The sequence below is a fragment of the Buteo buteo genome, chromosome 12 (assembly GCF_964188355.1).
Source record: "Buteo buteo chromosome 12, bButBut1.hap1.1, whole genome shotgun sequence".
Lineage (NCBI taxonomy): Eukaryota > Metazoa > Chordata > Aves > Accipitriformes > Accipitridae > Buteo > Buteo buteo.
In genome coordinates, this window is record NC_134182.1 from 29,352,793 (window position 1) to 29,380,231 (window position 27,439).

The 27,439-nt window shown below is 38.0% G+C and overlaps 1 protein-coding gene across 7 annotated transcripts in view; it reads left to right on the plus strand.

Annotated features, from left to right (window-relative positions):
• PLD5 (phospholipase D family member 5) overlaps positions 1-27,439 on the plus strand; it is a 194,765-nt gene that overhangs the window by 118,807 nt on the left and 48,519 nt on the right. For 4 of the 7 annotated variants that reach the window (XM_075043188.1, XM_075043189.1, XM_075043192.1 and 1 more), the window contains 2 exons: positions 2,508-2,676; positions 10,799-10,913. In XM_075043188.1, coding sequence (XP_074899289.1) covers positions 2,508-2,676; positions 10,799-10,913 — 284 coding nt within the window. Of the gene's footprint in view, positions 1-2,507; positions 2,677-10,794; positions 10,914-14,280; positions 14,473-27,439 lie in introns of those variants that run through there. The other 3 variants (XM_075043195.1, XM_075043193.1, XM_075043194.1) reach the window with 3 other exon arrangements.

Here is a 27,439-nt window from a genome sequence, read left to right on the forward strand (position 1 = left end):
TCATCTCAGCCCATCTGTGACTTTGTGACAGTGTTACTTTTGGCAGCTTTCAACTTGCCAAAGACAGAGATAGGAAGAATGGCAGCTAAGCTAATGCTTTCCAGTGAGACAGCAGGTCAGTACAGCCTGTGGGAAACACCACTACAAGCCACTGGAAGTGACCCTGACAGATTCAATCCTATCAGTTATTTTGTAGGCTCCTGTATATTCATTTGCATAGGTTCAACCAGAAAACACTGTGTATGTCAGGCAATATTCTAATGTTGAGAAATTTCAGTCACATCTTGTGTTAAGGGAGTGATGTGCACTTTTAAATTCTAGCTAAATAAGAACCACATTTGATAGATTATTTTTTTGAATAAACATTTGATATGAAGAGTGTCTTTGGAGAATGTTCAAAATAATGCTCTCATGTATCTACGTGTGGTTGGGTAGGGGATGGAAGAGGCCAGAAAGACATGGATTCATTTCTCATCTTTGCCACTGGATTGTTGGGGGTTTTTTTAAGCCCTTGTAGACAGCAAGGTGCTTTGATTTCTTGCTCTTTGAAGGTGGCCATCCTACAGGTCTCCATAAAACAGCCCTGGGAACATGGACGTTGCTGAGTCACAATATGATTAGCAATGTTAACTATCAAAAAAGAACTAACCAGGCTTTCAAGGGATCTAACAAATGTTTTATTAAGTTCTGTAACAGGATTAGATGCAGCAGGAATAAGTCTAAAACCTTAAGTGTTAGAGTAAAATAGTTTCTTTTTTAAAGTATGACATTGCTAATAGACTAATAAGGGCACTAACTTTTTAGGACACTAGTTATTTTGAAAAATTTGTAGACAAGTTAGGTAGAATGTTTTAAAATAAAGTACACTTTGAAGAAATTAAAAAATCAAGTTGTGCTTTTAATCTTTTACAGTTAATTTACTGCTGTTACAACACTGTTACTGTAATGCAGTTAAGTTTAATGTTAATCAATAGTGTATTCAAAGTATGTTGTAGAGTGCTTCATCAATAATTGTAGCTTAGTGATATGTATGTTGCTTGACAGATTTTAGTGAATTGGAGAACATACTTGAATTTTTAATGAAAGGAGGAGCTGTGCCTGTTCTGGTTTTGGGAGAATTTTTTGCCAGCCAGGAGAGTAAGAATGTGATAATTACCACAGGTTTACTTCAGCACGATTCTTACTGAGTTTTCTTTATACTGTTAAAGAGTACTAATCTTCAGCCTTTTAATGGATTAACTTCACAAACATGCTTGATATTCTGAAATAGCTGTAAAAGTTTCCATGTGAACCTATAGGATGAACTGAATTAATAGAAGATACTGCACTATTTTTCTAACAGTCAAAAAGTGTACAATTCTCATTTACAACAGAGGTTTGTATTAATGATTTACTTAAAAGTTTACAAATTATATTCATATTGCTGGAGTTGGTAATTAATGCTATTAATAAGTACAGAAACAGTCTGGAAATACTTGATATACTTGGATACAATGAAAAGGAGTATTCTCCATGTCCCTACTACAGCTTTCCTAAATCTGGTTTGTATGATTCACAGTAAAAGTGGTAGATGGTGGGGACACTTATAGAAGTGCCACTTGGATAAGTAGAAAATTTCATCTGTTTACCTAAAGACAGAATTGGGAAGCGTGTTTGACTTGCATTTATTTTTAAGATTCCTCTGTTGAGTGTAGAGAGGAGCTTTACCTGCTGCAGTTTAAGGAAATCTAGCAGTGAGGCAGTATGCTGAATGAAACACATCATTTCCCTGAAGCAGAGGAGCGTATTTTGAACTGTCAGTTTACTACAATGTTTGTTTAGCTTCCTGGATCCACGTGAATGTATGTAACATAACTTGCAAGTGTTTTGAATAATATAGACAATAAGATCAAGGAGCCTTCCAAAAGGAACAGGAAATTAAAAGGGCATAATTCTTCTTTTCTTAACCACTGGACCCCAGTTAGAGCCTTACACAGGTAAACAAAAGCAGAAAAATTAGGTAGCTTAGAGCAGTTGGAAAGAGGGAATTCATATATAGAGACTGCAATGTAATAAAACGTCAGCTGTAAAAGCAGACCTAAGAGAATGCCAGGGAGCATACATCTTGCCACACTGCTTAGAGAGAAGAAATTAAATGCAAAGATGAGAGTGGCAAAGCAAGAAGAGATTGTTTCATTCTTCCCATCCTCACCTTAAGGACTGATTCCCACTTACTGTGTTATAAGAAGTAAGGCTTTTGATGTTTAAGCTAATTTTGCAGAGCTTCAAAAGCTTAATTGGCTTTGCTGCATTAACAGTAGCTCATTTCCGCATTTTATTGTTTTGGGAAGTGCGGAGCATGACAGTCAGCAACTTCAGAGCGAGTTGTGGGGTGGCACACTGCTGAGAGCCTCTGGGAGCAGATGTTGAACCACAGGTCCAAAACCTGACATTCTTTACAATTTGGAACTTTTTAATAAAGAAAAGTGCTTCTGTTAAGTGGTTATTTTTTCCTTATCTATTCTCAGGGTTGCTCTTGTGGAAAATATTCCTGAAGGGATCAACTATTCAGACAGTGCACCATCCCATTTGTCTCTTTTCCAAGGCTGGATGAATTTGCTTAATATGGCTGAAAAGTCTGTTGACATAGTATCTTCCCAGTGGGACCTCAATCACAGTCATCCATCAGCATGCCAGGTATGTTCTAGCCTAACAAAAGGGTGGGACTTTAACAATCTGTTCTTGTTGTTTCACTATTAATTTTTTAGAACTACAGCCCTTCCCTGTAGCAGACCTATTTTGGGGGGCAGTCTAAAAAAAACATTTTCTTATGGGGATTTTCTTGCCAATGCAATAGTTTTCTGAGAGTGGTGGCACGCTTGGACTAGATAACACATCCAACACATATTCATATCACTTCCATCTTAGGAAAGGATGTCATTGTGTAATCCTAAGAAACCTCCAAAATTGTACCTATATTAACACATCCATAATTTGGGAATATCCATAAATCTATACACTTATTTTCTATTTGGTGCAACTGATGAAGGAAAAGAGCAAGCATGTGGATTAATTCTGCAGCCAAATAGATGGATAGAATTACACTTACAAAGAACAATGTAGTATCAGATGATTTCTCATACCTTTTCAAAATGAATCTTGGGAGGGAGTAGTGTTCAAGACTTCTGCAGTTAAAAGCAATAGGAAAAATCATAAATCACAGTGAATGAGACAGACATGCATTATAATGATGCTGTGCCAACAAACACTTTATTCTTGAGAGCAGTCCTCTTAGAAATATGGTAAGGGCAGTTTTCTACTTAGTATCACTTGTGAAACTAAGATATCAAAGAACTGATAGGCTGAGATAATCTCCTCTTTTCCACCAAATGGATTCTTTGCTGAAAGAAGCCACTCAGCTGACAAGTAATGGGGTTAAAATGATAGCCAGGTAACTGTAAGGAATCAACTCTATTATACTATGTCATAAACTCTTCACTTTCCTCTCTAGTTCTGTTGATGCAGTGTGGTAAAAACTGCCTTTTGGTAGATGATAGACAAAGACTGGTATTCTGAGCAACTAAATAACCTATATTTTCAAGTCATGAACTGGATTCTACTCTTGAAAGAGGCTGTAGCCTAGTTGAATGGCATACATTAACTTTACTTCAGAATAAATCTGCTGCATGTCCATTTAAAAGAGTGAAGATCTGAGGTGAGCAGCCAAATGGAAAATGTAGTGCAAACCCTTCCTTTTAGAATGCTTATAAATATTGGAATACAGTTTGTGAATAAATTTATTGAGTATCAAAATATTGAGATTTTTCACAATGTAATTATGCAGCTAAGCTTTATTTATATTTATTGCCTAAGAAACGTCAAACCTGTGTACTGTCATTCAAGCAGATGAATTCAAAGAGATAGTGCCTTAGATGTTTTTAGGATGTGCATGAATTGGTGTGTGCATGAATCTTCTAAAAATGTTTTGTCTGAAAAAAAATTCAACATGTCATTTGCTTCAAAACCAGCAAAGCCTAACAAATCCCAAACAGAGGACAAACATTGCAAACTGAAAATTGGGATTTTGGTAGTTAAGCATCAAAGCCATTCACTGTTCCACATTCTCATGCAAAGTAAAAACTGTAAGATATTGCTAAATGTCAGAGCAGGGAAAGGAAGAAGAGACATGTAAGAAGTGGATTTGCTCTTTCATCCTCAAATGCACTGGTAAAGCCAGAAAAATGAAACATTTTTTATAATATTCTATTCTAGTTATCTATTTCTCCTGCTAGTAGTCTTACAAAAGTGAGTAATTGCTTCTGTTTAAAGGCAATTAATATTCTAGTCATTTCCTCATTTGTACAGCAGTGTGGGCTGAACAGCTGATAGATCTTTCTGTCAAGCTTGTCTATTCATGCTACAACACTGTACTGTTATTGGCCAGTCTAATTGCTAAAGAAATTGCCAAGAGGCAGTGTTTCTTAGCAAATCCCTGCCCGAGAGAATGTACACAAAGCTTAGTGTGTGAAAGGGAAGGGAGAAAACTTGCACTGTTACATCTGCTCTCTCCACTTGTAAAATGAAAGTGAAATTTCAGAGGAGGTTCAATAATTGTAATCTAGCAATTTTCTGATGTAGAAGTCGAATATCCTCAAGTCTTTACAATTTGAGTTCAGGGAAATTTGCCCCAAAACAGCAGAAACATTATGAAAGGTAAGGGGGTGAGATGCAAAACTTCGGGGTAGTATGGTGCTTAGTGTGTAAGTTCTAGTCATTCCTTGAATGATTCTGGGTTTATTAGAAAATAGGGACATAACCATTTTCCATATGGACCCACATCCTGCTCTATAACTAGCAATTTCCATTTTATGAATATTCAAGGCATATTGCAAAGCAAGGTTCTCTACAAGAGCACTTCAACAGACGTGGATTTTTGAAGGAGAAAAGCTGAGTAGGCTTGATAGCTTTTTCTTAATTAGTTACAAGGTTTAGCTACATTCTCTGTATACGTGTTGGTGGAGTTACATACACACATGCATACACATATATACACACGTAAGTCCAATATATATATATATATTGAAGAAAAATACAGGAGGAAATTCTGCAGGTTTATATATACAGATAGGTATATATATATATATGCCCAATATACATATCATCCATATGTATACATATTGTCCAATTTGTCCAAATGTATATTGGGCATGCATATATATGTATGTATACCTGTGCATATATGAAATTGCAGAACTTTCTGCTGTATTTTTCTTCATTTTTATTTGTGAGTATGTTACTTCGTGTCCTTGACAGTTGCCTGTCCACTTTTTGTTGTTATAAATCTAAATAAACAGTCATTGCTGACTGAGCTGTCCAGGTCACAACTGCTGTGCTCAGTCACCTGAGTTGATAAGTCTTGCTAAATTGGAATCTCCAAATGCAAACACATGATGCTACAGTGTTTTGTGTGCTTCTACAGCTTAAGTGGTCAAGCAAACAAATAGTTGTTTGGCAAAATACTGAGTAGGCTTTCTACACCCGCTTTTCTCATTCAGAAGAAAACCATGTAGTTTGGTGACTTTGTGTTGTCATCTGTGCATTTTCAAGATAGCAGGGTAGTTGTCATGTAGAGGCTTTGAGGTTTTTGCAGAATGTGAATGTGTGACTCATCCTGTGGCAATGTGATGTTTAGAGATATCAGAGGACAATGGAAACAGTTTTTGAGGATAACTTTTAATTCATTTGCAGTGAAGAGAGGGGTCAACATAAGATCATGCCAATTTCATGATTTTCACAATGCACTTCCTCTGGCTCATCTCATGTTTAGAAACTTTAACTTAGAGTGACCTTTTATAGTTCCAGCAAGTCCTTCCTTTCGAATTTCATTTTATGTTTCACAAATAAGAATTAATGCCATCATGGTTTATTGGTATTGCCATGAGTATCGCACAGCTCTCCCTGGATGGCTATTTGAATGGCCATAAGATCATTTAAGGGTAGATCGGTGTCTGATTTTCACAATGATCACGTAAAAAATAGATGGCTCTGACTTTATTTACCTACCTATTGTGCAGCTCCCAAATGGTTTGATGGGAGAAGTCTCCCACTCCATCAGATAATATGTCTCATGTAATCCAAATGTCCAGCTGTGTAATGAGTCTTTGATGATGAGTCCTGTGTCACTCAGACATGCATTGCCCAAGGATCTTAATTGATTTGTTTGGTAGAACAAATGTTAGTATCGGAGCTTAAGTACCAGTCCTTGACAATTATTAAAAAATCACAAATAAGTACAAAGAAGAGCACACCTCCAAACCTAACAGCTACCAGCAGAAATCAGCTACAATCAGCTGTAGAGACCACAGTGTATTTTCTTTTCTGTAAGGTCATCTTTACGCAAACATCTCTCCTTTTCAGGTGCTTACATTTCTCCAATGCAGCTGGTACAGACTGAGGCATAGAAAAGAAATTTAAAAAGGAGAGTTTTTAAAATGAAAGCACATTCCCTCCCTTTTCATTAGCTGTGTTGCTAGAAGAATTTGAGGACAGCATTTGTTCTGTATTAAATAAGAGAAGTTAAAGTTAGGATTTCTTTCTTTATTTGCTCTATTGGTTTCTGCTAGCATGCTATGATTTTTAGTGATGTTTTATAGATATACCCAGAGGCTAGATCATAAGACAACTTTTTAAAATATTAGTAGTATTACATAGAGTAAATCCAGAGAAAATTCTGGAAGTAACCAGTTTTATTTCCATGGAAAGAAAAAGCTAAGCATTGTCTAAACTGTAGGAATCTAAGTTACTGAAGAGCACAATAATTCAGTTTTAGAGTACTTCAGTAAATACAGCATTTTCATGTTCATATCTCTCCTATTTTACTTTTAATGAGGAGAGCATGCTGATAAAGACAACAGCAGGCAAGGGAAATCAACCAGGCTAAAATCAGTCTGCCTAGTGACTGCTAAGAAATTGCTCTGAGAGCAATTTCAGGGCCTTTTGGTAATGATACCTTTCTTTTTTTTAAATTCACCAGGTGGCTGTGGCAGGGTACAGTTGGGACTGATGTTTCAGATGTACAGAGGTTTAAAGCTACCATGAGAATGTCAGTTTGTTCATGTGATAAGTACTTTTTATATCCTATTTTGTCACTTTCAGTAGGGTTTTTGAAACAGCCCAGTGAAAAGTGTAAGGGAATATTTTATCAAGATAGGCAAATTTCTGGTGGTATTGTTTGTTAAAATGCAGATATTGTATAAGGTAGCATGCTGCAGTTTCATAGCACTTGGCTGCTACTGTTTCTCAGTCCTCACAAGCTGGGTATATAGAAATGATTCTGATCACTGTCACGTAGTCGCGCAGCAGCCTGGTATTGTCTTGCAAAGGGAACGTGGTCTGAATGACAGCATGAGGGTTTGCATTGAACAGAAGCATTTCAAATTTGCTGACAGCAGTGACAAAACTCTTCAGACCTTCTGTCCTGTCTTTTTTCCTTTTCCTAGAACAAACCAGTAAAATTGCAAGTAAACATGTCAGAAAGTATAGAATCTGAGTTTCAGATTAATATTAATGGGGAAGAAGGCCAGGTTCTTCAACAATGAAGGAAGAATTTCTAGTACCCTACTTTACTATAGTACATACAGATTTTTAAAAGCAAGTTGTGAATTTTTCATCGTGTCTAGACTAAGCCTTGGTGAGTATATGATTGCCTGCTGAGGGATGATGCAGAGAGAGATGAAGCAGAGGGAATTCCTTCCAGTTCTGGCACCGGGTGGTGTTTTTTGTATACCTGTATAAACACACATATTTGTGGTGAGTGCACTCCTAGTCTTAACCATTACTACTTAGAGATGTTTTAAATGTTTTATCAATTTGAGGGTTTACCATTTACGAACATAATTGGACAAAAAAGGATATTATAAATGCATAGCTTGTGGTGTCCTTGATGGGAAAAGGGATGTATTTTCAGAGAAGATGTCTTCATTGGAATGCAGGACTGCACTCCAAGTGATCTATTCACCCATAGGATGGGCCGTTCAGCTGGCAGCATGGCCTGTAAGAGACAACCAGGTGATCCATTAAGGATGCTATGTTGGTCGCATCAGGGCATACTAAGATCAGGTAAAACTCAGGAAACGCTGCCATGTTATTTTTTGTCCAAAATGAAATTAATACAGAAAGTACAGGCTTGTTTATCAAAGCTTTTGTAAATCATATGTAAATAAAATCTTGTGCAGATAGAAGTGGCAATAATGTCCAAAAATAATTACCATGGGAAAAAAACTTAAGAAACCATCCCCTGAAACAATTAATTTTATCAGCTTTAGATGTTAACTTTCTAAGCATTTCTTTAGCAGAACAGTTAATGCGTTAATTCGTATTGATAACGCAAATCACCTTCCATCAAATTTATGAATGCTTTGCCCATGTTTATTTTTGTATGCTAGAGCTTTCTGCTATGCTTCTAGTCAAAAATCAGCTTTTACAGATAACCCAAACAAAAACAGTGTTGTCTCTGTCTTTCTACCTAGTAAATTAAATCAACACATAGAACCTTTCCGAGTAGCTTTTTCTACATATAAGTTGAATTAATTTAGATCTTGCAAGCCTTTTAGTCCTTAATTTTCCCTGCTCACTTTTTGCAAAGATACAGCTAATAAAAATCAAAACTGCTGGTGTCTCCAGTTGGTGGACCCAGAAGAAGTGGGTCCAAAGGCTGCCTGAGCCTTGCAGCGAAGTGATTGGTGTTCCAGTTTCAGTTAGAGTCTAGCAGCGTCAGTCCACAGCAATTGCAGGAGAGACCCTCTTGGGGGGAGCAGGGCCCCCAAGAATACTGGTCAGTGCCCCTCTGCTCCCCCAGAATCACAGTGGAGCTGCTGCATAACTCTGCAGCATCCATCCCCTCCACCCTATTATCTCATTAATTCTTACCTCTGGCAACAGCTGCCCCTATTCTCCTTAAAAAACCCCAACCCAATCACTGACGTGAGAATTAAGGATCCTTTTAGCTTCATGAGGAATGGGAGGGAAAGCCACTCCTTGACTTGCACAGCAACTCAGTAAGGGCATTTCATTGTGTGAGTTAAATCACGGGTGTTATTTCTTAGATATGGGACCACCTAGTCACCTCAAGAAATGCTGAATGTGAGTATAAGGAGCATTTGGAGCTTCATGCAAACCATGTTTTTGTTTTCCTGTTCTGTTAGCCATTGACTAATGCTTTCATTATGGCAGTATCTTGTTGACTACTGGGCTCCTGTGAGCCCTGGGATGAGCAGGGAGCTATGCTGTGGATTTGAGCCAGCAAGCAGGCATACATTACAAAATTAAAACATAAACAGTAGTTCTGTGTTTCCACTGCAGCCTCTGGCTGCCCTGTAATTTTGAGGAAGCTAGTTTTTAGGAGGCTGGGTATTCTCACTGTGCCACGTATATTCAAAATAAGTGAATATTAAAAAATAGGTCTGTACTGTAGACAGATGAAGAGCTACTTTCTGTGACTGCTTAATGCTTAAGGCCCCGCACAGCTCCACGTGTCAATCTGTGCAGGCAATTTACAGGGCAAAGGGTGGCTTTCCACTGTCTGCTGCTTCTGGGTGGGAGGTGGGAGGAGGGCTCCTGTCTGAGGTTTTGTTAGTCCATGCTACGTCAGATTGCATCATCCCAAACTGCTTTTGCTTTGGCCATTTTTGTTGAATAGAAAGATCCTTTTAAGATTTTTAGAGTAATAGTTTGTACAGAGGATTATCTAACATGGTTCTGTGGAAAGCTTTATCTTCTACCCATTTGTTTGAAAGTTGATAGGACTGTTGCTTTTCTGTTTTAGCTTTACTTGGTGGCCAGCATTATATTGTATCTAAAGTGAACCCTGTAGGTAGGGCAGGCACTTTGTCAGCTGCTTAAACCCAAAGTTTTTGTGTATTTGCTAACTGTAACTGGCGTCTGCTGTAGTAAGCTAGAATGGCAGCAAGGAAATGGGTTCTGTGGTTGTAGTAACACAGCACAGTATTGATACACTGGGTATTTTATTCTTGACATTGTGTAGTTACATGCTTCTAACTAAGCATTTTAAATTAAAATATTAAATCTAAAAATTAAACATTTACTATGCAATCAGAAGGTCTACTTTTTCTTTGTTTCTTGGATATGGAAAAATGTGGCCATTTAAAATTTCATTTTTCATGTGAAACAAATGTCTTGATTTCTGGTTTAACATGTATCTAGCTCAGTATGAGATTCCCTTTTTTGTTCTGCGTTAGAAATAGGGCTTAAATAGTAAAGTTACAACACTGTAAAACGGAAAAGTGTATGAAATACATGTAGATCATTGTTTTCCTTCCTCGTATAGCTCATTTAAAGATGAGCGCACGACCGCTTGAAAATGTATTGTACTATGGTTAGAACCACTTACAAAAAAATCATTCAATACAGAATAAGTGTAATAAACTCTTTTCCTTGCACTTTTAATCCTGATTTAACAGAATGAAATTATTTAGAAGAAAGTTAATGTAAAAATATGTTTATGCACCATAAAAAACCTGGACACTTCATTCTCTGCATGTCACCTGTCATCAATAGTATTGCACAGTCTGGGAAAAGGAAGAAGCAAGTTTGGCCTTCAAAATGGTATTTGTCCAAGAAAAAGTTGTTTGAGCTGCTAACTGTTAGGGTAGATTTAACCACCCTAGGAACATATTTACTCAACTGTTTTACAATATGTTTTTGTTTTAACATATGTCTTTAATTTGTTGATATGCTGTTTGAACAGTTTTATTCTTACAACAGTCTCACAACTTCTGCTTTGCTTTAATGTTCTTCCCAGGGTCAGCGTCTTTTTGAAAAATTGCTTGAACTGGCATCCCGAAATATAGAGATAAAACTGGTGAGCGATATACTGCCCATGGAATCAAAGGTATTAAACGACTTGAAAACAAAGGGTAAGACTAAGGTCTTTATGTTGTTATGCCATTAACTGCTACGTAATGTTCCTTTTACTTAAAATGCAGACTCAGATGATGTATAAAATGCACATTACCGGTTTAGCACTGTTACCCTACAGTCTTTCAGCTTTCTCTGGTTCATAGTTATCAAAAATCTGAAACTCTGTTAGTGTAGTTGAAGTTTGCAGTTTGCAAGTGGCTAAAAAGGTGGTGCAGTGATTGGATAGATGTTTAAACTCACTATAGCCATTCTAATGAGGGCAACGTAACCTCAGAGACTGCTGTCATACCTTGTGGGACAAGATAGTTTCCTCTTTTGAGCAATAGCAAATTAAATTATATTAATAAAACAATATGTCTGTGGTACAGATGATTCTGAAGCACTGGAAAATGGAGTGTCAGTCAGATTTAGCCAGCTGACAAGCTTTTCTGTGCTATGTGTATTTCATAGGTGCCTGCTTTCCTAATTGTTTTTTTGAGGCTTAAAATCCCTATCCAAAGAGGGATTACACACTGGCACTACGTGACTAAACTTGCTTTATGTAAAACTGTGTGGAAAAATAGCACAGAGAGTTTAAGAAATGCTGAAAGAAATTAGAATCTCTTAGGAGTTTTAGAAATCTCATACATACTTCTGAATAATAATACATTAATTATCTATATAATCTGATAAAAGTATGATTTTAAGGGTAGGATACATTTTTCAAAGGACAAAAAGAACTTATATATTTTGATGATGATCATTTTTGACATAGATTACTATATGGATCACAAAGGGAATTCTAAAAAATAAATTAAGCAAAGCAGTTGCTATGTGTAGCAGCACCTTAACATAACATGTCTGATTATGGTAAAGAATAAAGAACACCCTTTTCCAACAAAGATCAATCTTTATTTGTTTAAATTCCTTGTAACCTCACTGGGCAAGTAAAAGAACACTACTGATGGAAGTCCTGGTCCCTTAAAGAGATCATCTTTTGATCAATACTGACATGTTATTTAAATGTAATAACTACAGAGACTTGTCATATCACCAGACTGCCTATTCCAGGGCTTTGAGTATTTCTGTTACACAACCAAAAGTGATATTGATCCTTTGATAACCAGTAAGAATACATTGGCTTTGTCAGACGTCTGTGAAGTAAGGAATTATCTTCTTCTGATGTGTTGGAAAAGAAATAGGTATTTTAATATCAGTGTCAGTGAAACTGCCTTTGAAAAAGTGGTTTCTTTTCCCTGTGATTCTAATGTCCCAAGTTCCCATGAGTCAGAGGAGGTGGGAGGTAGGGCCTGTACATTTATATTGATGTACCTGGCAATAGATATTTTAGCTATCATTTATTGAGAATACACAAGATCAAAACCTATCCTCTTTCAAAAAAAGATGAGTAAAAGTTTTAGCTAGAAAAGGGAGCGATGTTTGTCATTAACATTTCCTTCAGTTTATGTGGGAATTAATCAGACCTGTGAGTTTTTGAACAAACAAATGAACAGAACGTAGGCTTTTACAATTTTACTAGCTTCAGTTTCCCTTATGCCTTGTTCAGATTTCTAAGACAGGAAATTTTAGAGTATTCAAATGAAGTGATCGATATGTTTGAGTGCTCTGAGCTACAAAGAATCGGAGAAAGTCACTTTTTTATAGTAATTCTTGTGAATTTTGCTGTCATTGTCTTTAAACCCTGTAATTGTAGATATCATTGTGTACTGTCGGTCTTTTTCAAAGATCAGTATTATAACTTCTTGCTTTTCTCACTATGAATATTTTTTTTTTCCTCATTCCATGTTTTGGTTTGCTTATTTCCACAAATTCTGATATTTTTGTTAGAACGTCTTGATTATGACGTGGTGATTGCCAACTCTGTTGCAAGCCTTTCACCTGCATTTAGGTTTGTTGTTTGTTTTTTATATCCAGGAAAGCTAGGTAAATCTTTATTTGGTTCTGCATTCCTGAAAAGAGATAAGTTAATTTTAACATTCAATCAAATTTAGTTGTCTTAATTTTATGTTGAAATGAGCAGACCTTATACGAACAGCAGATTCATGGTATGTCCTGCTTGTGTCAAATAGAAGCTAACTGGTAGGCTAGCTTAAAAAAAAAAAGACTACTCCAATTTCCATTAGTTGAATAACATTAATAACACAGTAAATGGAAAACGTATCTATATTAGCCTTTTTCAAGTCTGCTGGAGAAAAAAAAAATTACTATTACCTACTACCATTGTCTTAGCTGAGGATAAATGTATCATTAAGCTTTGCTATGCTATCCTGGAAGATCTGTCTACTAAAACCATTAATCTCTTTGTTCATGAGGCACTGGCCACCTGCATCCTCAAAAATCAGTCAGAATTGATTCTTGAAAGGGAACTGTGCATCATCATTTGAACATGTATATTCATGAAGATAACTAGTTCTTTTTTCCCTGCAACTGGTCAGATTTGTCTTAGAAAGTATGCCATGCACCCTTTTTAATAGAAATGTTCCTCGTGTGGGAAAGCAAGCAGTAAATATATGAATAGCTCAGCCAAGTTTTGAAGCTTCTTGAGATGGAGAACCAGAATACATTTGGCTGGACAGACCCAAACTCCCACTTGTGGTGTCTGTCTGAATTAGGCAGAGGAGGGTCCAAGCACTGCTCTGTGGTTCACCAGCTAATAAACTGAGCTGATTATTCCTAAGCAGCAAATACGCTTGGAGCCCGAGCCACAGGCAGTAGTAGCATGGAGAGAAAGCACATATATAGCCTGTGGGGCTCTGGAGCTTCATGTGTTCCTGAGCCTGCCTTCACCTTGCAAGGTAAGCATAGGCTAGCCTCTTCTTTCCAAGGCAGATGGTATGTGAGACTCAGACTGTCTCCAGGTCGTGGGCTGTCCTGCGAAACGTGAGAGGCAGTTGCTATTGCACAGAGAAGGTGGAAGAGCCTTGCCTTTCTTTTCAGCAGACTGAGTGCTCAGAGCCCCTGAGCTGTGCCCCCATGCTATGCAGGCTGGTTCCTGGGGTCAGGGTGAGGGATAATTTGGGTGTCAGCCCCAGGACGTACCTCTTGATATACTGCCTGGGAACCTTTAAGGATGCTGCAGTTCCACAGCCCGTGGTTATCTACCTTACGCTGCATCTTCAGGGAGTGTGCCCTTTCTGACTTAAGCAGCCCAGGTAACTGTCTTAGTCTCGACACAGTGGCATGGGTTTATATGTGGTTGCTTGAAGAACTATACTTGCTCATCCATATGGTCTCATGCAGTGGGTTTGGGGTTTTTTTTTGTACTAGGAACCATGATATGTTACAGCACTGCTGCATCTCAGCACAGTTGTTGAGACTATTTCTGCCAGCCAGATTATTCTAGCACATCTTTCATTTTTCTAGACCGGCATGCATGGACCCCCATTGCCTCTTCTCCCCATTTCTGAAGTACTGTAGAAAGCAGCTTTGGTAGACCTTTTTCAACCCAGGGGTGCATCCTAGAGTCCTCCCTACACATCCTTCCTCTCCAGCAGCCGTCCCTACTGATTAACAGAGGAGAGAGTTGAAATCTGACTTCAGATTTGAGCTGATGGGGTAAGATAAATCATAATTTATGTGGACAGGAGAGTGGAACTGAACTGATGTAGAGTAAAATAAAATTAGTAATTTGCAGTTGCAACATTAGTACAGATATCTGAGCTAGCTGTGAATCTGCAGGTTTGTCGCCACTGTTAAGCCTTTTTTTTGGCATGTCTTCGCTATCCTGACTCTCTTGAGCTAGCTGTAAAACAGGGTAGCTTGATTACAGAAGCAGTCTAGCAGCTGCAGCATGAAACATGAATTGATTTACTGTGCCAACACATAACACACCTAGAGCTGTGGTGACAGGAGCCTCTGAGTGCTGAGATAATGTACATTTGCTAATAATTGCTGCACTTTGGGAGCGTTATTTAGTTGCGAAATTAAGTATGTGGAAATGAGGAAATACTAGTCCCAGAACGTGTATTTATGACAGACTTTAATTACATTATCAGATTCTATATTTTGCATGGAATACCTGTCTGGTACTTGCTATAATCTTACCACATTAATCAGAAGTTTTTCCTTCGTATTGAATGAGAATATGTCAAACATTTAATGCCTAAGGCAGATGATACTCATTCAGGGGATATTATTTCTGCTGGTAATGGCTAGAATCTTTTTTTATCTTCATATTTAATGTATGTCTCCAGGCTTTCTTTATTGCACATCTGCCAGATCCTGCACTGAATGCAGAATGATTAATTTCCTCATAGGCTTTTCCATGCTGCTTCTTACTGTGGTATCCAAGTGCTCTGCAAATACAGTATTAATGAATTTCTTTTTACAACATCACTGTTAGGTGAAGTCGCTTGCTGTTTCTGTCTCTCGGGGTCAACTAGTGATTATTAATGGCAGCACAGGCACCAGAAGCCAGACCTGAGCATTTGTTTTCTATAGGCATAATTTAAAAAAATGTATATTAGTAATTTTAAAAAATTAACTACATGTAAGTTCTCTCAGCTCATGTTGTCAAAATTATTACTAAATAGACTATAAACTATGATGTTATTTTTATAGGACCTTTTGTAATATGCAGTCCTAGGGTGTGAAGTCTTACTTCTCTATAGTTAATGTTAAAGCTATATTTCACTTTCACATATGTATACGAATACTATGCATATACATATATGACTCTCTTGTGAAAGGTAGGTCTGCCTGTAGGCAAAATTTGGCTCACTGTGTAAACAAACATGTTCTTTTTTTATCCTCCTTGTGCTGTGACAGTAGCTTATTAATGCTTGTTTTCAAGGTTATTGTTTTAGCCTTTTCTCAGCTGTGGTTCAGTTTACTAGGTTGAAACATTTCTTGTAACCCTCCCACTCCTTGCACATAATTATGTACCAGTCTTTGTTCTTCAGTAATATTTGAATAGTATCGTCTCCCATTAGCAGGTGGTTGTATCATTTCTTACGTGTACAGAATCTAAATCCTTTACTAATTACAATCTTTTTTTAGCTGACAGCGTTTATGTTTTTAAGACATGCCAACGGATTTCCTTTCTTCAATTTACACTGCTTCATTCCCTTTCTATTTGTTTTTTTCCCAGTACTCCCTTTTCATGAATCATTTTTCATATATTTGCAAGGAATGTTTTTTGTTTTGTCAGTGCTGGCGAAGGCAGATATGAAAAGAGGAGTCTGTCCATGGCACAATGTGAATTTAAAAAAAACAAAACCAGCTAACTCAACTAATAGCTATTGAATGTTAGCAACAAAACTGGAGAATAATATAAAGTCATTGTGCTAGGGCAGGATCTAATCACAAGATCACATGTGCAGCTGTTACTCACTGAGCAATTTGTGCACATTTGCCCAGGATTACACTCTCTCTTAAGCAGGTACAACCAAAACCGAGAAAACTAAGAAGATATATTGTTGCAGGGAGACAAAGAAATTAGTAGAAAGTGGAGCTTTAGAAGCTTTTTGTGCTTTTATTTGTGTGCTTTAGACTGCAAACACTAGCAGATACCATTCCGTGACAAATTTAATCAGTTTATGTCTGGGCAGCTCCATGATCCCAGGTCTCCTCTTTGCCCTCCCCACCGTGTGTTGACCCTGCCTTCTTCCTTGCACCAGTGGTTGTGTGGTAAGACAGTTCAGGGTGCTGTTTTGGCTCTAGGCTGCTCTTTTTTTGGCTGCCTTAATTGTCATTTGCATTAAATTTCTGCATTACTCGGTGTATGATCTCACAGGCCTAAATGCTGGGTACAACACAGAGATAGGAAACACGTAGCTGGGGTTGGCGAGGGAGGTAGGACCACTGGAACCTGGTTTGGATAGGATTAATCTGCCATAGCACCATAAGCTCAGAGTTCATGTAACGTCTAGGGACTTCTAGTGGTTTGGGGTTTTCCTGTACTTCTGTTTTAATGAAATTGTTGCACAATGGACAGCAATAATGAATATGTTTTATATATCAGATGAAATGTGTTTAGTCCCATATTCTGTCTGCTTCTGTTGGCACACTTGAGGTGCTGCATAGTTTTAGAGCTGTGATGCTTGTGGGACATGAGTTCTTCTTACCTTTGGCCACAATTACGTTCCCTTTCCCTACCTAGCTGGGGGGGAATGGGAAGATGATGTCATATTTTTAACATATTATAGACGAACTGAAAAACTTATGTTACATCATAGAAAAAATTGAGATCACCTGGAAACATTAGTCCAGTTTCTCCTTACGAAACAAGCTGTGAGTTAAGCATTTTTTGTAATCTAGAGCCTTTGTGTGCTGCAAGCCCTAGGAATGTGGAGTTCACCATTTGGGAGAAACTGCCATTTTCTCTGGAAATGATAAAGCTATAGGAGTGAGAGAGGGCATTTCGTGATAAGTTTCTCTGTGCCTAAAAGATGTTTTGGGTTGTGGGTGACTTGGGTTTTTTTGAAAGCCACTGGTAGGGTAAGCCTTGATGACATTGATTTACATTCTGCACAGAATATTTGGTTTCAGTATTAGAGAAAATGTTCCAAATATGGGGACAGTGGACTGTGAGCAGATTATGAAAGAGCTATCACTGGCAATTTTAAGAAGAAAGTAGACAAGCCCCTGTGAGGAGTGGCTTCGTGAGTATTTGGCTCCGGTGCATAGGAAAAGGTCTAGATTGGTTTTCAAAGCTGGTTTTAATAGTTCCATAATGATTTGGAAGGAGAACATAAACTTATGTGTTTAAGTACATTCATATCAACATAAGAAAGAAAAAGTTTTTTTACAATAACAACAATCATTTGCTGGAACAACCTCCCCAGGGATGTGGTAGAGTCCCTGTTGCTGGAGGTTTTCAAGATGTGACTGGACAGGTTGCTAGATGATCTCATACAGGCTCCTTTTCCCACAAAAGATTGGGCCAGATGATCTTCTGAGGACCCTTCTAATCTGGTATTTCTATGATTCTAAGTAAGCCTTTAATTCCTCTTCATGTGAAGATAACATTGAGAATCAATGTAAAAACATTGCAAAGACTAAAAAGAAAATACACTCTATTCATACAATGGGAGGCTGGAATGCTCAAGCTGCATCTTGAAGAGATTTCTGCCTGTCCAGATGGCCAGTTTTTGCACAATGTGCCATAAAAATGATATAATCTCATGCATGCTCCATAGGAGTGTAAAGAGTGCTCTTCAGAGCTGAAGTTCAGTTGATGGTTTTATATAAGGCATTGAATTGAGCTGTAGCTCCATTGCTTGCTTCATCAGTCTTTCCTAGGCTGGATTCTCCAAAACTGTGTGAGAGGGAACAGTGTTGAAGATAGGATAAACTCCTGCTCTTTTAAAATTCAGCAGTACCAAAAATAGACTAATTTTTCCCTAAGATTTTTCAGGAACAAGTAAGCGGGATCCTTTGAGAGGACCAGTAGACTAGGGGTGAATCCTCCTGAAGGAAGCAAGTAATTTGGATCTGAGTTTTACAGAGTTAAACAAAGGTGGATGTGAACAGAGGGGGAGAAATTCCCTCTTCCTTTCCTTTCAAATTTTAAACATTGACATTTTTCTAAAACCCTGCCTGAGCCATACCTTAAAATATGACAGTGTTCAGAAGGCAGCTAATGAAAATTGTACTGGCGAGGCCTTTGACATCTGATTTTAAATTATTTTTTTTATTTTGATTTATTATGAATCATGCCTTTTCCCTTTTTTATTATTTTTTTATATTCCTTGGGTACCTGCAAGAGAGTAGATGCATGCTTTGATTTAGATTTTATTAGTTGCTGCTGGAGACTGTTACCTGATATTTTCTCAACAATTTTCAGCCTGTGACAAGCAATCTTAAAGCCAATTCCAAGATGAAAGATCTCATTATGTTCTTTACCTCTTAGAACTGCATAATAAGTTTGAGAGAGTTCTGCATAATGAGAAACACCAAGCAGAATTTCCGAAACTAGTTGCAACCATCTTAAAAGAACGAAGCAGGTATCAGTTTTGCATCAGAGATTCAAGCATTCGAGTATCTACCTAACATCTAGGCAACACTAACATGCAGAAACTCCTGCTTAGTTGGTTTTTGGGTAAACATCTTTCTGTTTAGGCACCTAAATTCTCTTACCTCAGTTTACGTTGCTAGGTGTGCACACATCCACTAACATCTTGATAGCAGGGAAATGTTCACCATTGGTTTTATGCTTAAACCCTATAAGAACTCATATGCAACGTTTCTCACTTGTTTCCATTGGAGAGCTAGATCCTGCAATGTAAGGTAAGCCATGTCCAACCTTATGAAACATAGCTCAAAAGAGCAGGTGGGTAGCATTTTTGTTACATCTTAGACACACATATAGATACACAGAATGTCTTTGACACAGAACATCTGTCTGAGTTGCAGAAGTTTAGGTTAAAAATCCTGCTCTGTCTGAAGGTTTCTAAATTGTCAACTTGAAGAAGAGCTGTCTACCTGACAAGGCACCTGACAGAAAGCAAATTGTTTAAGCTAGTATTGAAAATCTTAAACTTTGTAAACCAGAGTTTGCAATCACAAAGGATTGGGAAGTGCAGAGGGTATTCTGTAGTGGTACTCCCTTGGTCCCTCCCATTTGAGCTCTAACAATTTGCAGAAAATCTTCTAACCTCTGTCTGCATTTAAAGATGACTCTGTAGTAGTCACATATTCATTTGGGATGGAAGAAACCTGGCTTCCAGTTCCTGCTCTGCTTCTGCTCCTTCTACTGCCACCAGATATATTTTGAAAGAAATGTCTTGCCCTTATTTGTGAAAGAATTATTTTAAGCTTCTGATTGTAGGACAGGGTTTTGAAACTTCATTGGAGAAATGATCCTTCTGTGCGATTCCAAATGAGGGGCTGGGGTAAACAACATACCTTCCATTGGTATTGCCTGCTTACCTAGTTTAGATATCTTTTAGCTCAAAAAAAATAAGTTACTGATAGTCCAGTTTTTATTACAGGTTCTATAGGAATCTAGATGCCTAATCTGGGAATAAAACTTCCACTGGACACACAAATATCCCCAAATTAGGCACAATGTGAAACAGCTTATTTTCTCTTATGAGTGTGAAGCGCACCAACTTTAAGAAGATTTAGGCATGGCCTGCCTTACAGAGTTCTCTAGCATGAGAGAATTAGAAGTATGAGGCTGTCACATCCACAACCAGTAGAGGAAAAAAGCAAAACAAAACAAACCCCAAAACCTCACTTATAATTTAAATTCTGAAGGCAACCAGGGCTTTGGGTTGTACTGGCTTGTTTTGCAAAGAGGGAGAGGAAAAAAGGTTCACTTAAGCCAAAACCACTGTGCCCATCAGAGCCAGATATGCAAGCAATAAATTCTAATTCTAAGCTCTGCAGCATCTGTCTGTAGACTTTACTTAGAAGTGAATACCTGCACTGAGAGGAATGGATGTGTTCCCAGGGACAGTACCCTCCCATTGGTAATGTGTACTTCTGCATTATAAAATATCAGTCACATGCTTTCCAATATCTGTAGTCATTGTTTCAAAGACCCATAGGTAAATAATACTACATTTTTTTCTTGATGAATTAAGGCTAGATGTCCAGTAAGGCACTTTTAAGATGTTAGGTGTTTAGTAGAAACTATATCATAATTCTTCTGCTTTGAAATTTGTAATTGAAAAAGTCTTTCACGGTAGGTTGATCGGTGTTTTAGTACATAATTTCAGTTTGCAAATGTCTTTGCATTTGAGTCTGTTACTAATACCTGTGTATTTGTGGATTTGGCAGAAATGGGCACTTTCATATTTCATAAGCTCCAGAACAACTATGACTGTTGGTAATCCAGCCATCTTGTGAACAGCCAAATTGCTTTTGTCTAGTCCAACATAGCAGGTTCGTACCACACGGATCATCTCCAAATCTTGCTTGATAGTTTACATGCTGGAATGGATTCTTCCTGTATGGCAGTAGTTTGTTTGAGTCACTGATGCTTTTTAAGAGGAACCAATAACGGATGGCATTAGCAGAAATTAGTTGTGACATTTTTAAAACATATGGATAGCATGCAAGTTCCTACCTACAGTTACTGGAAGAGCTGGTAAGAGCTGCCAGGGCCATCTGAGCTCAGAAAACATTTGTTAGGTAGCTGTACTCCCTTTGCAGAAATTTTGGCACCCCATCCTTTCTCTTGTATGCGAAAGCACTAACACTATCTTATCCTGAAAAGAGATGAAGGCTAATGGTCCTACATGGGGGTCCAAAGAAAGCAGGTTAATTTATTGTCGGTGAATTTTGTCTTGTCCGTTCATGTGGTTCCCACATGTTTCATATCCACTTGAAGCCTGGCTGTCTTCCTAGAACTGTGCCTTGGTCAGTCACAGCAGTCTTGCTGGTATTATTTGGTATATTTTTGATTGCTACTGTTTGTGAGCAGGCTTCAGCCTTCCCAGTGATGGTGTCTCACCTTGTTCAAGTGTTTTTTATGTCATCTAGACTGAAATGCAACTACAAACCTGGGCAGCTCTGAGAAGACCATCGTCTGAAGAGACATGACAGAGACACTTGGATCTCTAAATGTTATGAATTTTTGCACAGCCTAATGGTTGGAAAGTAAATTACATTAAGCTTGTTCTAAAGTAATTCAACTGGAAGAAAAGTTCCCAGAATGGTATGTCTGCGTTACTCTCCATCCTTTCCATCTCTTATTGCACGCTCTTACAGAGTGATTGTCTCTAATGCTTACGCTTGAGAACAGAGTGCATTCAGCATCTTTTCCTTCCTTCAGACAGAATATTAACTATGTATAGTGTGCAAATATTAGTAGTTATGTAGTGCAGAAATTGACAGTCATTTCAGTGACTCAAAACAGATCCCTGCTCTTCATGCTTTTAATCTCAGTAGTCATGTTTGCATAAAGTGATGGGAAAAATACCAGCAGAGTTATAGGACTACATAATATCTATACTAAGCTTCAAAATCATGTCAAAAGAATGTTATGATGGTTGCTATGTCAAGCTTTCAAAAACAACAGTTCCTAAGGAAAGGGTCACAGCAACTGTTCTCAGCCATAAGACAATGGCAACAGACTGAAGGTCGGTCTTCTGCGCTGCTGGGGTCAGCAGAACCTCATGCTTACGGAAGGAGTATAACAACTGAAACAAGTGGAGGATGACATTCCCCTTACTCTGTATATCCTTTTAGCAATTTGTAGGTTAGGAACTGCCTTGCCATGAAGTTCAGCAATCTGTTGTGGTGTTTGGATGATTTTTTTTTTCCTTTAATTTGTGCAATCGTTTTTTAATCTATTTGTGTTTTTGTCGTCCACAAAACACTACGCACAGTAGCAACGTATTCTGCAACTTCAGTATCCATATTTCCTCAAAATATTTTTGATTCAATTTCTGTAGTTTTACATTTAGCTCTCCTGAGTTAAATTTTACTTTTCTTTTGTTCCTTCCCTCTCTTGCCTTTTCTCTACTTATTGAAGGATACTGTTTTATTTCTAACATTCTTCTTTAGCTTCTCTTTTAACTCTCCTTGTATTGTGTCTTGGGAGAGGGGCATTTGTGTTTTCTAATCATATACGTTTATGCTGAACCTCTACTAAAATGTTTTCTAGTATTGCCAGGAAACCAGTAAAGATTTTTTTCTCTTTGGCCTTTGATTTTCTCTTAGCATACATCCTTATGAAGGTCTTCTTTCTCAAATTAAACATGACCAGAATGGGCTTGTGGGATGCACATGATGTTGTTACAAAGATAGTGAGCTGGAGTACAGTGTGGTCATCCTTACAGGGGCTTTTTGATAGTTGCAGCTTGAATCAGTACTATGCATTGCTCAAAATAAATCAAGAGTAGCTTCTCAGTTTGTGCGTTCTGTAGTTGGTCCATGAAACTATCATTTATGGTATGAAAAAATGTATTCTCTGTATCATGTCTTTTTGTACCATCAAGCAGTTTGTAGTTACGATACAGACTTTAGTTGAATATGACATCGACTGGACTATCAAATTCAATGCACAGGGATTCTTATGCTCATGTAAGCATGTGTAGGATATTTTATTTCACGATCATTTTCATTGTGTTGTCTCTTCTTTCGCTTACTGAACGCTGGTCAAGACCTTATCTGGGGACAAACTTGTTTCCTTTTTTTTCCTGTGGTATTAATACTGAAATAAGAGTGCTTCATGAATATTCAGGAATAAATGTTCATGATGCTCACAGGAAATGGAGGAATAGCTTAGTTTCCATTTTATAGATGAAGAAATAAGACACAGGTAAGAGCCCAGACATTCACTTATTGTGATGTTAGTTTGTGGCACACAATCTTGTTGTTTTCATTGTGTTTTTTTTAAGGTATTTATCACTGTGTAGCACTTAATATGTATCAGTGTCATTGTGAATAAGATTAGACCCCAAGGGCTCGAACTAAGTCCTCAGAAAATTACCTATGTGCCAGGCCTGCCCTACCCTCTCTCATGCGGAGTGACTTCGTGCAACATCAGCTGTGGGATCCAAATATTCTGGGTAGTTTCAAGCAAGTTAAAATAAATATGAGACTATCCTTTTTCTCTTGAATCCTAGACTTATTTGCTCCATTCATTTTGTCTTTTGCAATGCAGAAGAGAGAAGTCCAACAGCAGCAGTCTTTATTCCAAGGACCTGATCCTCCCCCCCAGCAGAACTGTCTCCTATGCTTCATATGACCCTGTTAATGTCTAAGTACTGCTTTCAGTTTGATCTTTCATTGTTTTAATGCAGGAGTTGCCTGCTTGCCTGTGCATTCACTATACTTCATACCAATACACAGCCATGTTCACCATCAAATCTTTGTCATTTCCAGTTTATGCGTATTTTACAGTGCGAATCTGATCGATTTCCTTTTCTGTCTCTTGTCTTGCTGCCCTACGCTCTCATCCCTCAGGCTTTCCTGGGTGTGCATCCAGCTAGCTGCTTCAGATGGGCTTCTGAAGTAATGGTAGCACTTTCTCCTGCAGCTTAGAGTAAGTGTCTTGAAGGGATTGACACCAAGTCCACGATGTGGTTATTGGGACTAGATGTGCACATGCTGCCTTCTGGCCTTGCTTTCGTAGGGATCCCAGTGTGCAGCTGCAAGCAGTCCAGTTACGCAGCCCCTGTCCTGTACCCTGCTGCCATCCCAGATGGCTCTGAACTGGTCCACCTCTCTCTCTCAGCGTCCTCGAGCTAATTCTGTCTGTCCTGTGTGGTTTGGAGAAGAAAGAGAAGTCCTACAGACCTGGTTCTCCACCAGTTCAAAATGTCACAGAGGAGTAACATAGCTCTATTCCTGTCCTTCAGAGACAGTTGCTGATATTTGCACTAGAGAAATGAGATGATACTTGTGGTCTAGTCCCTCAGGGACACTAAAATCCTCCGTGACTTCAGTGTGCTGTCACTTCTATTGACTGTATATTGCACGTGTCCTTCACCCAGCTAATAACATAGAATCTGTGGAGTTGTGGTTTCCTTTTATCCTGCTTTCTACATTTCATAAAGGCTGTTTGGATGAAAGTCTATCTGTGTTAAAAAGCTGCTAACTGTCAAGCTATTGATTTGTATCCCCTATGTATCTCCTCAAAGCCAAAGCATTTTTTCCTTATGCGCTTTTTGTTTTTCCTCAGTGCACTGTGTGGATTTTTCTGCTTTTGACATTGGGGCATGTCCACTTGTCTCTTTAAAATGTCTCCATTTTAATGTATGAAGTATCTGGGTGACCAAACCAGAGTGCTGAAGCCCTCAAAAATGCATCTGACAGGCTGGTCAGAACAATAACAAATCAAGCATGAGACTCTTCAGTCTGCTACAGCAGAGCTGCGGTGTCTATTCTACATACTTACTTTTAGAAGAGACTGTAAATGTGCCTGGTTCTTTTAAGAACCTTAGACCCATGGTAAGAAACAAAAGCTCAGCGTCAGTTGTTTTTTGGGCTAAGAAAGCAAGAAGAAATTCCCAGAGTCCCAATCTGCAACAACCATCAGCAATCTGTCTACCTTTGGGTTGTATATCATGAGTTAACACCTGCAGGAGTTCTAACACATGCTAAATAAAATATAATTAGGACCAAACTGGGCACTACAAAATTGTGGTTAGCCTTAAACATCCTAAGGAAACACTATTTTTTTCCTTTCCACAAATTATTTGTAAAAGCTTGGAGAATATATCATGCTGCCTATGTAGTTAGAGAATAAAGCATGTTCCTCGAGTAACTGGAGAGTGGGGGAGTGAATAACTAAATGAATATATGTGATAAATAAAACAATGAATGAGTGGGCAAGGGCAAGAGTGAAATGATGAACGGAGGATGAAGTGGAAGAGAGTGGAGGAGAGGGAGGAAGAGTGATGTGGGGGGAAAGTAGTAAGGAAAATGAAATAAAAGGGAGGAATGAATCATGAAAGAGAAGGAGAGACACAGAAAACTGAGTAACTCATTTAGGAAAAGATCAGAAAAGAATGCTGGCAAAAGGCAAAGCATGTTCTTGGTGGGCTTATGGCAACATCGGTGAAAGGAGAGAAAAATAATTGGAATTGAGATAGTAATGATCTGAAAAAAAATATAGAAAAGTTAAAGCCTAACTTGGCAGGAGAATAGGACAGGATCAAAGGAAAGAAGTAGGGAAAGATGCTGAGAGACAAGTGAGAAGAAGTAGTAAAAGGAACTGACTGTGCTGCTGGCAGACTCAGGTTAGTTCTGGCTGTGCCTCTGCTTTGCTTGTATGGCCATGGCCAGGCCAGCTACTGCTCTTGGCTTTTGGTAGCCTGGAGATAATACTCTAGGGCTGCTCAGACAATCAGTTAATGAAAGGGGAGAAAAAAAATCGATTCTATTGTGGAGGTATTGTAAAAATAAAAAGCAGTAGCTTAGGACCAAATAATACTGCCCTCTGAGGAGGCACGCTCTGTCCTCACGTCTTTGCCTGCCTGGCAGTGTGCTTTCTCACTTTCCAGAATTGAGTTTTCTACTGCACAGGAAGGAACCAACAGAACCCAAAGCAGAGCTATGAATGTCTGAGGACCACATTTTGGGAATGATTGCACAAATGTTGTTATTGCTAGTCAGCGCATTTAGAAGTGCCTGTTGCCAATACTAATGGTTTTAGAATATATAAATACCAGAAGGAAATCAAGTTGACAAGTTAAAAAGGGAGATAGGGATAAATAGTCACTGCATTTTTTGGTAGGGATTTAGACTTGTTCATTCATAGAAGGCTGTGATTCTAATTCCTCATGTGTTAAGATGAAAAATTGTCCCTGAATTTTTGGACGTTTCATCTAGGAAGTATATAAACAAACCTAGTGCTTCATAATGCTAATCCAAGAAAAGAAAAGAGTCTTTGAAGGGAGGTGGGGTAAGCAGTGGGTGAGTTTACTAATCTCTCAATTATATTTAAAATAGCTTTCTTTTATAGTAAAAAAGTATGCAATTATGATTACACAAAGAAAGAAAGCCACAATCCAACTTTAGTAATGCTTTTACTGATAGTATTATAGTTTTCCTTTAAGCGGTAATATGCTTTGACGCCTGAATCAACTGAGAAAGAAAATTACTTTTCCCAATCTCTAAAGCAATCACTTTTATAGCTTCATCTAGTAAATGAGCAGCCTACTCTCCAATAATGAAGGGCGAAAAAAATGTGGAATTTTTTTTTAAATATTCTATCAAACTTTGTTGTACACTAGTTATCTTACAGACTCTACTGAATCATCAGACTCACAAAACAGATTTATACTCAGAAAATGCTATTTAGAGGAATGCTGAGTTCTGCTAAGGGGAAAGAATTGAACTGATCATCAGTACTCATTATTCAAAGTTTTATTCAAAATAATCTATGACTATAGATATGAAATACCTTAAATAGCTCAAAAAGAAGTAAAAACTTGATTGAAGAATACTGATGTCAGAGTCAAGTCAGTGCAAAATGAGGATTTCTCTCGTTTGCTGCATCAGGCAGCAAAACCTGTTAAAAGAGGCACAAAATGTTTGCTACTTTCAATAAAATTATTAGAGGGAAGGGAAAAGCTGTTTGGACCTTTTTAAGTTACACTAAATTCTTATGCACAGACACATTAATTTTTTTTGTTTTAAAGATAGTTTGAAATGGGAGTCCTAAACTTTGTCCCAAACAGTAAGTGTTTTTATAGCATCTACAGTACAGAAATCACTTACTTCAGAGGCCAAATCCAGGTGAGAAAGTGTAGAGTTGAAGCATGTCTGCTTTCCTGACTTGTTTCATGTAATGAACTGAAGTGTTGGCTGCTTGCATTTGTGGGGTACTTGCTTATCAAATATCTCCTGGGTGGCAGCGTGTGTCTCCCAAGGACATGGTAACATGGATATGTCTTTGTTAAGAATAGAATAGACATTTTCCTGCAGAAAATGCAGAATGTAAAATTCTACAGTAACAATTAAAAATCTTAAATAAAAAGTCAAATACACACCACAGGGTTTAAGAAAAAGAGGTGGAGAGAAAGGAGAGAACTATTACAGTGCAAATAATAAAACCCCATGGGGTTAACAAGGTTAATTTACTTTTAAAAATCGTGTTGTGATATATTCTGTGTTAGAG